Source organism: Anarrhichthys ocellatus, unplaced genomic scaffold (assembly GCF_004355925.1).
Source record: "Anarrhichthys ocellatus isolate YVR2014 unplaced genomic scaffold, GSC_Weel_1.0 scaffold28, whole genome shotgun sequence".
In the NCBI taxonomy this organism is placed as follows: Eukaryota; Metazoa; Chordata; class Actinopteri; order Perciformes; family Anarhichadidae; genus Anarrhichthys; species Anarrhichthys ocellatus.
In genome coordinates this window covers 4863953-4875960 of record NW_022280058.1, presented here as the reverse complement: position 1 = coordinate 4875960, position 12008 = coordinate 4863953, and the positions used below count along the sequence as shown (strand labels likewise).

General features: G+C 38.4%; 1 protein-coding gene across 2 annotated transcripts in view; it reads right to left on the bottom strand.

The window, feature by feature from the left end:
- Positions 1-11185, bottom strand: part of fam13a (family with sequence similarity 13 member A) — a 52447-nt gene extending 41262 nt beyond the window's left edge. For both annotated transcript variants that reach the window (XM_031863392.1, XM_031863393.1), the window contains exons 1-4: positions 10926-11185; positions 6759-6954; positions 4989-5198; positions 2053-2230 (exon numbers count right to left, since the gene is read on the bottom strand). In XM_031863392.1, coding sequence (XP_031719252.1) covers positions 2053-2230; positions 4989-5198; positions 6759-6954; positions 10926-10952 — 611 coding nt within the window. In that variant the 5' untranslated portion in view covers positions 10953-11185. The remainder of the gene's footprint in view (positions 1-2052; positions 2231-4988; positions 5199-6758; positions 6955-10925) is intronic.
- Between the last annotated feature and the right edge of the window lie 823 nt (positions 11186-12008).

The following is a 12008-nucleotide window of genomic DNA, read 5'->3' as shown; positions in this document are numbered from 1 at the left end:
ACACACACACACACACACACACACACACACACACACACACACACACAGCCTCTGATTAAGAGAACAGCTTGTACAGTATGAAGTATCCACTGCAGTTTCTTCTTCTCTATTCCTTCCAGTAAGGTCCCATCTGATATCATGCTGGGTTCTCTGGCCTGAACACCCCAGTTTATTACTGGAAGTTGCCCACCAGTCACCAGTTTGGAAAACAGTAGCTGTCGGTCAACATGTACGAGTATGATTTGAAACTCGCTGCCCGGTAAGCCCATCATAAATAGACCAGTGAGAACGGGGGTACTTTATTCAGCGGCTGCATGGAGGCATGTGAAGCGACTGATGCATCATTTATTTATGAACATCATAGTAACAGTTGAAAACATAATGACACCATGGAACAATTTTTTATGACGAATATCTGATGCAGTAGTTTAAATACAGGTGTCTGGCAAAATGTTAAGAAGTGTATAAATGGATTCAAGGAAAATGTATTGCCACTTAATGTCAAGTAAGCCTCACAAGCAAACTTTTACACTGTCATGATTTTATCTTAAATAAGCTACAGCACCACCTGCTGGCCAAACCCATGTTCTCAATATGTATTCTAACTTTTATGTTCATACTTTTAGACTCATTTGTGTTTTTTAAGTATACATTTGCCAGTTTTTTCGTGATTAACCTACATAGGTGTTCCCCCAATATTGCCTGCACTGTGAAGTCTGAGTTTTTCTTCCATTCTGAAATAAAAATGTACAAGTAAACAAGTACTTTTTTTTTTTGTCTTCACGTATCGAAAAAGACAGCTGCAATGTCTGTGGGTAAGACTTGACTGGTTCATTGTCTCACTCAATATGTACTGCATGTTTTGAGGTTTTCATCATTCTACCCATCCTACCGCTCTGACATATGAAACCAATGTTTAATATCTGACTCACTAAAGAGAAATAGGGGAAAGGGGATTGAATCCCTCCGCTTTAGCCACCAGGACTGTCTGCCTGCCTGTTTTTTCCTGGACTAAGCCAAGTTGTCTCACTCTGTTATTTACAGACTGCAACAACTAAAGTTTTGTAAAGGTCACAGTAAAAACAACAACCTTGCCAAAACCTTCAGGAATGTCAGTTATGTTCTTAGTGAACATGACTGCAAATGCTGTGATGTTTAGTTGTTGTTACGTCAAGTTGCCTCCTCTGCCCTTGAATGTGACAAATTAAAACTAATGTGAGACTGAGGCATTCATTTAACCACAACCCAGTTGGAAATTTGATTGTTAGTATGATAATGATGCAAGTATAAAGTGATTTTACTGACTGGAACAAATTAAACATTTTTATATGACAATGGAATAAGTTAAGATTTCTTTCAGTTTTTACTGTAACATTTCTATATACGTATGTATTTGAGCTCATTGCTTTGTATCACTCTCATCAACCTCATTTCCAGCAGCAACAAGCAGCAGTTATCTGACAAGATAAGATATTCAATATATTTTCTATGATAAACTGACTGTACGCCACATGCTCACCCCCAAATGGTAGACAGACAAAGTTAACAATGAGCTGGTGAACAAAGTACAACATTTAGCAGCTAAAGAGCCAAATATTTCCCTCACAAGTTGGTGGAGACCAAAACAAGAGTGAATATTGGACTTGAGTTAATCAGGTCGGCGAAGAAACGACTCTAAATGAATGCTATAATGTTGCTTTGTATCTGTTGAATGAGTTTATAGGCAAATATTTTCTAACATGTTCATTCTAACATTATCAATCATATGATATTTTTATATAGTATCAACATATCATATGATATATAATCTGTCAATGTGGTGTTTACTGCTTGCTGAGGAGCCCCAAGAGGCTAAAACATCAATTGATGCAGGTGGAAAGATATTAAAGTTTCAATAAAACTGTTGTCAATATAAGTAAATACTTCAATGTTGTTATATACGCATATTATACAAGGCAAAAAGAGAATACTGACGTGATGGTGAGATTGGACCATGGATGTTTATTTTTACACCTTGGCAAAACATCTACCTAAAAAACAGGTTCAACTCACTGGAAGACACTGGGTCCAAACACAGTGGCGAGGTTGAGGGCGGTCATACGGTTTTCTTTGTGGTTGGACTCCACAAGGGTGAGGAAGTGGCAGAGGTAGCGGAGGAGGCTGTGGTGGACGTCTGGAAGCTGCTGGAGCAGGTCTCTCATATCTGACCGAGACACATCATCACCGCACTCTGTAGACACACAATCAGATATCAGAAAAGGTCAAAGGTTGGGATCCTGCTCAATTTTCATTCAACTTCTGGCTTCAATGTTTTAGCACAAAGGTTGATAAATGCTCCAGTACATGAAGTCTTTTTGGCCACAATGAAATGACCAAGAATTAAATGATGAGTGACACAACCGACTTGATTTACTTTGGAGCAGGAAAGCATAAAACATAGATGCTTTTAGTGAAACACGTTCACATTCTCAGTTTAGTAAATAGGGTGACAGCTGGTCTCCAGCAGGCAGTGACAGCTCCGTCCACCTGATTTCTGTAATATCTAATCTTGAGTTGTGGTAAATACGTGAGCATTAGAGCAAAAAGCCTGAAAGTATGTTGATGCTATTACTCCGGACACATAATTAGGTCAGAGTTGGATAAACGGATATGGCTTCTGATCCCGAATGAATGAGTGACGCAAAAGAGCGTGCGCCTACGTGTGTTAGTGTGCACGTATATGAAAGCAAGAATGTGTGCCCGTCTGTCTGAGTAAATAGAGCGTGATGGAGGGAATAATGCTTAGAGCGATCACAACTACTCTTGCTGCCGCTGAGTGAAGTTCTTATGTGTGTGCACAAGTCTGAAAAGTACATGGTCGTTTTTTTTTTTGCAGGTTAGTACATTCAACAAACACACATTGAGCGATGGAAAAAAAAACACTTCAAGCTATTATACATATGTAGAGGCCCCTTAAACAAAGAGAACGCACATTAACAGATAGACCAACATAAAGGCAGACAATCAAAGGACCAAATCACTGCAGATAATGACATACAATGTGATGGACATAGGGACCAGCAGAATTCTATGAATTTAAGGTGAGAAACTGCACATTTTAGTTTGAATGTTTTACACTTAAAATAAAAGGTAGCACGAGTGTTATCTATTTTACTTCAATTAAAAACAAACCAAAACATGACATTGTTATGCATCAACCATGATTTTGTAATTTGGGGGAAAATGCAGAGAAAAATGGTGGACAAAAAATTGTAACTGCTTTGAAATGAATTACATCAACATTGTGACGATATTGTATTGACTATTGGGGCTTTTACAAAATACTTACACAATGAGATCTTTGATGGATAATCCTCAGTAATGTGGATATACTGACTAATTGGGTAAAGGCAAATAATAGAACAGGAAACAGGAAAAGGCAACACCTATGCCATATTACATTATTATGATATTGTTTTTACGAAAAAAGATGAAAACGCTGTACTGTGTTAAATTAATTTGTCGTAATCAGCTATCGCCTGCTAAAGCGGTAAACTGAGCATGCTTGGTTCATTCATATTTGTGTGTGTACACTGTGTATGTATTATTTTGGCATACTTTATTTATCTAATAAATCTACACATTGAGTGGAGCGCCTCAGACTAACTGATCAGTGTGTTACTGTGCTGTCTTTGTACGCGTGGCTCATAAGATACACATTCAGCTGCAAAGGTGTGCATGTATGCATTCCTAATATATGGAAAATAAGCCAACACTGATACCAAAATACTGGCTATGGGTAACCGTAATATGTTACAACTATGCAAACGCGAAAACCACACATTGGAGATATTGTTATGTGGTTACGTGTTTTTTTTTACAATATAGAAAGCTGTTAATGAATACAGTTTTGTTAGAAGCCAAAATCAAGAATAGAAACCATTTAGAGCTGTAACGAAATGATTATTTTCATTATAAGTTAATCTGTCAATAGTTTTTCTAAATTAATTGGTAAATCATTTCGGATAAAAATTCCCCAAAATAATGACAAATATCCATCACGATTCCCAGAGCTCAATGTGACATATATAACTGGCTAATTATAACCCTCGCAGGTATTCAATTTCAACATTTTGAATTGAGGAATGTAAAAATCCTCACATTCAACACGCTGTAACCAGAAAATGTTTGCACTTTTTAACTGGATAAATTACTCAAAAATGTTTAATTGATTATGAATATAGTAACGGAATAATGGTATGAAACTTAAGTCTTAAGTCTTACCGTCCTTATCGACATGTGCAACTTAATTGAGGAAATGTATTGGTCGATCGATGTGTATATATATTTTATCATACTGCTATTCAATCTGCAACTTCATCTGCCGTAACCCAATCATCATATTTTAAAGTTTGCCAAATACTGGCAAGGAGGTCCAACTGATTTTACAAAGTACAGTACAATCATTTTAGTCACTAGTTATGGCCAAGTCTTGCACCAAAGAGATGTTATATAATGCAGCATTTGGCCAAAGTCCCTGAAAAATAGGCTGATATTTATGGGGTCTGTGAAGGAATAGAAATACTGCAGCTAAAATGTGTGCTTTCCTCACATTAAACAGATTGAACCCAGTGATGGAGGAGAGTGAACAGACACTTCACCTGCCAAATCACTCTCTCACACACACACACACACACACACACACACAAACACTTAACTCTGCAGTGCCTTTCTATCCCCTGCCTGTTGCAGATGACTGCAGTACTAATAGTACAGTACAGTAGCTAAAGATAACTTTGCTCATCATCTAATCAGAGTCAAGACCCAGATATTCACTCCACTTGCGAGGGTATAAATGTCACAACGTGGATTTGGGAAGTTGTTCAGAAAAGGTATCACATGATGGTTTAAACATGTAAAAACGAATCAGTTTGAGCTGGTAGGATCATTCTAGAAGACAAAGAGGCACATGAGACAGAATTGGAACAGCAGCAACTACTTTCTGTTACCTTGATAATGCTGTATCAGCGCCTGTTGGACTGTTGGGTCTACCAGACCCCTTGGCAGGTCCCTTAGGTACCGTTTGAGCAAGCTGGCCACCGTACATGAATCAGATTCAGAGAGAAGGTCCACATCCTCTCCACTCTCCAGCCGCTGTTTCAGGGTTTCCACGGCACGCACATTGCCATTCACTCTGAACAGACCCTCCTGATGCAAGGCTGGAGGAAAGTTAGAGAAACATACAGTTAACTCATGCCATTAAGAGACAGCCTATCTGTCAACTATTCAAAAAGAGTGCTAACTAGGGGGGGAATTAAATCAGCTGTCCCCCAAATGTTGGCTTCATTATCATGTTTTCCACAAAAGGCTAAAATAATGTTTCAGTCTTTAGCTGATTCTATAGGTCCTGCTATAGGTTTTAGGATGTTGGCCAGCAATGGTCCAAGCAATCTTAACAACTATCAAAGCAACTAAATGGCAAATTGCCATTATATCCATATATGTTTTGTTTTTTTTCCTCAGAGGATGATTTGGAGAAATTGATCTGACCCCTTGATCTTTCATGTAGCACAATCATCAGGTCAAAGTTTCTACTTAAAGTTACACAATGAATATATCTAAACATAAACTTGATATTTGACTATCTTGACATTTGCAGAGAAAGCATAATTTAATAGTTTAGAAATATTTTTTAAACTCTAGTGATATCCAGTCATTAACATTTTTAAATTTTGTTTATATTTGCCCCTTTTTTTATTAATTAAGAATTTTAATTACAGTTATCTGGAACTACTTTCTACCCAAAACATAGTTCCTGAGGCAGACACTTTAGGGCCTAACTAATTAACCGTAACCCTAACCTAGAGAGATTTGTTTCCCTGGAGGATGCTTTATTACTATTTTATAATCAAGCAGTCACCCCCTTATTATAGTCTTTATCCATGGCTGAGGTATGACAGATTAAGTCAAATGTCATTCAACAAGAGGCCTGTAGTTTCAGCAGCCATAAGGAAGAAGCTCCCCTTCCTTGTACTGACATCTAGCGGTCAAACAGAAGAACTACGGAATATGATAAAGTAGGTCAACACCAAGTACCAATCCAGTGTTTTTTCAAGTTTTAGCTTTTTCAGTACAAATGATGTATACCATACATATTTGGGTAGGCAAATTTGGATTTTTGTCTATATCTTTTTGACACCTAACCAGTCATCAAGTCTTTTTTTTTTTCTTCTATCTTTATTGTTATCATCTGGGCTGAGAGCACATTGATGACATTGATTATCTAGGTGGGATTGATAATATTGTTCTTTTAAGTATTGTGTGTGTTTTTATTTCATATTGCATCGCGTCTTTTTTCCCCCTTTCTCTAAAAAATTTGCCGAGCATTTTTCCACTCTGTCTCACCTGTCTAAGAGAACCACTTTGTATTTGGGTTGACTTGATGATATCTCTGATTATTGCATCACTGAAACTGCAAATGGTAATAAATCCTCTGTATTTATATCAGGCTTTAGTAACCCTTGTAAGATCTGTTCAAGGTTTAAACATGTTAGATTCATAACACATTGACTTATTTGGAGGAAATCACTACTTCTAAAACTGATAATATTTCTTGATACATTTCTATCATTTATTACATCTGTGAAATTCTGAATGGGGCACTTAATGTGCCCACTCATCAAAAACAAAAAAGCCAATTTTGATTGTATCTTAAATAAGATGATCCAGCATTACAGTGCTTCCTTTGCTCTATTCTATTCCGTTGTTTTTTTCCTCACCGTGCTTACGGAGATGCTCAACCATCCTCCTCAACACCAGAGGCACACCATCCTCCACCAGACCCTTCTCCTGCAGCTCAGACAGGGACGCTCCAAACAGCTTGGTGTACTTGGCTGTCACTGTCATGGGTCGCAGTATGGGTATCTGGACCATCTTCTTCATGTCTTCTTTAACCTGCACCGCTGTCTTGTTGTGCTGCAGAGAGAAGAACAGAGAGCAGCCGTCAGCCACCGACGCTATGAGCATAGGGTGCATCAGCTCAGATACCACAGAGACACCTGTCCTGGTGGAGGGAGGCTCTCTCTGCTCCGCAAACTAAAAAGTGTGTGTGTGTGTGTGTGTGTGTGTGTGCGTGTGTGTGTGTATGTGGATGGTGATGGTGTCCCCGTGGAGTCCATACATGCACTGTCATACTGTCATGCACTTAGAGGACAGAGTGTTCTTAGAGCTGGGGAGGGATGGCCGTGCATGTGTTGCTATGACAAATATCAGGTTACCACGCAACACCTTTGGTCAAAGGCATTGTCAGAGTGGCACAAACACCTGCATAAATAGACGTACTGTATGTGCACACATGTAAAGGTGAGGGGATGGCCAGCTGCATTATCCATGACAATAATGTTAATGTGGAAGGATGATTAGTCCACTTCATACTGAGAAAACATTAAACATTGTGTGCCTGAAGCTTATATATTAACTGAGAGGGAAGCATTCAAGGGTCGGCTTTTTGAACAGAAAGGTATTTTAATCTAGTGAAATGTGTGCGTGACTGTGTCCAGTGGTGGAAGAAGTTTTCAGATCCTTTACTTAGGTAAAAGTATGGAAGTATTGACAGCATATTGTACTCACAGTAAAAATGACTCCTACTACTAGCATGCAGAAAATATAACCTGTATGTTATATACTATTTAATTATATTATTATTATTACTTCATTGGATTGTTATTATTAAGATATTATTGTGAAAATGTGTAATAATGTAATAGCTGGTTGAGGAGCTGATGTTATCACTTTATGTACTGATGAGTAGTTTAATATAGCTCATACATGACATTTTATAAAAAATAATATATTTTTTTAAAGTAACTGTTAAACATTGCTGTCACGTTAAATGCATTGCAGTAAAAAGTATTTTTTTTTTCCCTAAAATGTAGTGAATAAAATGTAAATGTACTTTGTTACTTTGCACCACTGCTGTGCTCTAATGGCCCATTTTAACCCATTCCCCAAAGTAGACAAACCTTGTAAACGAGAGTCAAAGCATGTATTTAGTGCGTTAATTCACCAGCTGTTAAGTATTTGTTATCTTAGAACTTGTCAAAGCAAACAGTGCCACGTGCTGAGTGTAAACACTGAGTGCACACACAGTCTCCCTTTAACAAGCCAACATTAGAAAGAGCAGGGTAAGAGTTACTCATTTGTTAAGCACTTTTAACTGCAGCATAATGCATTTCTGCCTTTCTTTAATTAGTACTAGGAACCAAGAGAGTTAAGACACACAAACCAGACGCAGACTTCGGACACTGGGCGAAGAGGAAAAGACTTCCTGCACATCAAAACAACACAGTTTAACTCTCGTACCCATAGCTACGACTACACCATGTGACATATTTGTTCCCGAGATCACAGCTTCAAACGGGTGAGCTGACCCGCACAATGACATGAGAGGCCCTGGCTATGATTTCGTCACAATGAGGTCCACAGTGACACAGTGGTTTGCCCATGTAGGGAATTGGTTGGTGAAGAGGAAGCACCACTCAATTTATGTCCCATGTGGCCGATTGTTTAAACATGGATCTGAGCGTGTGCCACGCTCAGATCAGCTGATTAAAAACCCACATTCCAGATGGTGCTAAGATGGCTGAGGAGACAAGATCTTTTTCATGGCAGATGCTCTGGCAGCATTAATACTACATGTGTCTGACAAGCTTATGCAGACAATGTGTTATTGGTGCTCAGTCATCGACTCCTTTGTGACAGGTGCATGCAAATATGCCAATTGTATCTTCCTGATGAATGTGAAATAGTGATTAAGCACACTTGAATTTTAATTCTGAATGCTTGGATTTCTACCTGAAAAGTAACACGTATGTGCTAAACTGCACTGACAAACTGTATTTGAATAATAATAATAATAATAATAATAATACACTGGTTTGGTCTTCAGGTGTTGGAGAATATTAAAAGTCTGTATGAATAAGAAGTTTGGGTAGGTATACTAACTGTCTGATTCTTTAATGTTAATTGGCCACAGCACAGATTAAGGAGCAATGGTTGAGTTGAGCCTTTCAGGTCTGCAAACTGGCTCAAATACTACTACTACTACTACTACTACTACTACTACTACTACTACTACTACTACTACTACTACTACTACTACTACTACTCATGCAGGGGTTAAGCCAGTCTGAGCTAGGTCTGACTGTGGACTGAACAGATGTCCCCTAAATCTGTCTTTACGCACACACACACACACACACACATACACACACACACACACACACACACACACACACACACATGGCTCATTCTCACTGCAGGATGCATATAGGAATACATGCATTCATGAGAATAACTTCCAAAAATACAAAGCGTGGAAATATTGCACTTCAACGCATCTATAGAGAAGATTCATTAAGAATAGCAATAAAAGGATCAATAATAAAGTGGACATCCACAACACAATATAAGAAAAAACTTGCAAAAGTACAAAAATAGAAATGACTCTTGGTAAGATAAAACAAACCACAAGGATCCAACAAAACCACATGTGTATAAATGATTTCTGGAAGGGATTTAACATGGAGCTTACTTTATTAATTCAGCGATATCGCTTACTTTCTGCAAGTATTTCAATTTCAATTGAGAAAACACTCATTTAAATCAATTTGCAGGCAGTATTTGTATTTGTAATAAAAGCTGAGCTGAGGTGTTGGACCACATGTAAAAAACCCGAGTTGTGAGCAAATAAATACTTGTGCTTTTGTCAGTACTTCAGTGTGAAAGTACTCATGAATTGAGTCAAAACCGCACACTACTCCCTCAGTGCTGTCCCTTTGTTAAGCGCTGTAGTTGATAATCAGAACTTCAGTGTTTACAGCTACTTTTAAGGTTTTTGTTAAAGTGTCCCTGGCAATACAACAAAAAGACAGCTACAGAGCCGGAGAGAAATAAAACAGTCAGGAATGAAAGGAAGCACTTCCTGTTGGTCTCCATTGTTTACCAGGACGGTCTGCTGTGATTAGCCTAATAATCCTCATCCTCTTCCCCCTCCCCCCATCCTTAAATATGTTCACACTACAACTTCTAACAGTGAGAAAACAAAGCTATTGTCAAGCAACTATAAAGAGACTCTGGAAGCTGTTGAAAGTTTGCTCTCTACCCTTGAGAAGTGTTTTCAAACATGTCTAAGTGTCGGATCAAAAATACTTCTTTGAAACATTTTGTACAGATGAAGTAGTTTCTTGAAAATGTGAAACACACAGAAAAACAAGGCAAGGCAATCTCCTGTGTCTTTAAACTTGTTCATGAAGATGATAGCAAGCCCAAGCATGTGCCCTCCTTCCCTAAAACCTCCACCCTCCCCCTCTCTCTCTCCCTATGTGGGTGGTCACTGGGAGCAAAAGCACCACTAGCACCAGAAGAAACAGCTGCTCAACTCAAAGAAACTACACTGCTACAGACGTGCCGTTTTATGACACAAAACGTTGTCCGTCACAGAGGTTTAGTTCTTGTGAAAACACTTCTTCCATTAAAGGAAACTTTGTGGAAAGTGACCTCATTGAGGCAGTGAATCATTGCCAGGAAGAAATTACCTACAGGAAACAAGAAGCTACAGTGTGTATTTGTCCTTTCTTTTTTCTCTTGCACTGTTACACTGTTGCACCAGGATGGCAGACTTAAAGTAGTGCTGACAAGGGATCTGCGTTCTTCGTTAGGACCGCAAGCGAAAGTGTTTATCTTGATGGCAGCAGTCTTGTATTTAGAGAGCACCGTTTTATTTACGGAGGGGAAGAAAAATGTGTCCCTACTTGACATTTTTAAAAGCCATTTGTTTCTACTAGACCATTCTATACCGTCACAAAAGAGTCCCGCTATGCTTTCTTTAGCCCTTAATCACAGGTTGAAGTCTTTGAGGCAACTCATGCTTTGTAGTTTCTACTCACACAGATGGTCAGAGCTCCTGCCCCCATTCTCCCACAGAAGAAACGCCTGCAGAGGCAAAGATGAGGGGAAAAAACTTCTGCTCTCTCCCCTCCTCCTCTTCTCACTCTGTTCCAGGACACACTCCGGGACTTTTCCCAGTGGGAATCCCTTTTGCTCTCAAATGTGCCATCGTTACACTCCCAAAAAAATACAAGGCAGATAATCCACGGCAGGAGAGAGTGTAAAGAAGTGCTGTCAATACCGGCGGACTGACCCACGAGCACAGATCAGTGCGTGTCTCTTTCTCTTCCTCTCTTTATTCCCCTCTCTCCTCTTGGGCTGAAATCTGAAACGAGCTCTCCCATTGGCCGACAGGTCTGATCATGTGATTAAGGGGTTAAAACCCAAAACTTTAAATCTGTGCCTGCAGGACTCATATGTCTGCAAATGAGGGAAGAAAAGAGGAGGGAGCCTGTAAGTACGGAGAGGTCGGCCTGAAGAGAAACAAAGTAATTATAGTATAATATATATAATAATAGCTTTTTAAATTCCATTTTAAAGAATAAAACATGGCTGCAATGTTTACTATAACTTTGTATAGCATAGTATAACATAGTATAACATATCATTTCACGCAATACAAAACATTATAATAATAATAATAATAATAATAAAGAATTTAACATTGTAATTATTTGTAATTTTACTCTTTTTGTAGTTTAAAGCCCTATAAAATCATACAAATTCAATGTGAAGTTTATAGTTTCAATCAGTTATTAGTACAACTTATTGCTCCATTTGACAAAGCAGCCCTCTGAGTTTAGAGAACAATAGTAGAATTGTTTATCTTTATTTCCTTAAAATGTTTGGGGCAATGTTGTTTTAAACTTTATACTGTAAAAAGTATATTAATAGTATTAATATAGTATTAAATATAGTTGTTCTGATGCAGTATTCTCACTGCGAGAGGAGATGCCTTATAGCTTAATGGTATTAGTCAGCATACTTCAGCAGACAGCACTACTTAATGGTGAACCCTAAATAAAAAGCGACAATGACTTTGAACAGATAGGAATCTTAATCTTTATTTCAAGACATGCGCT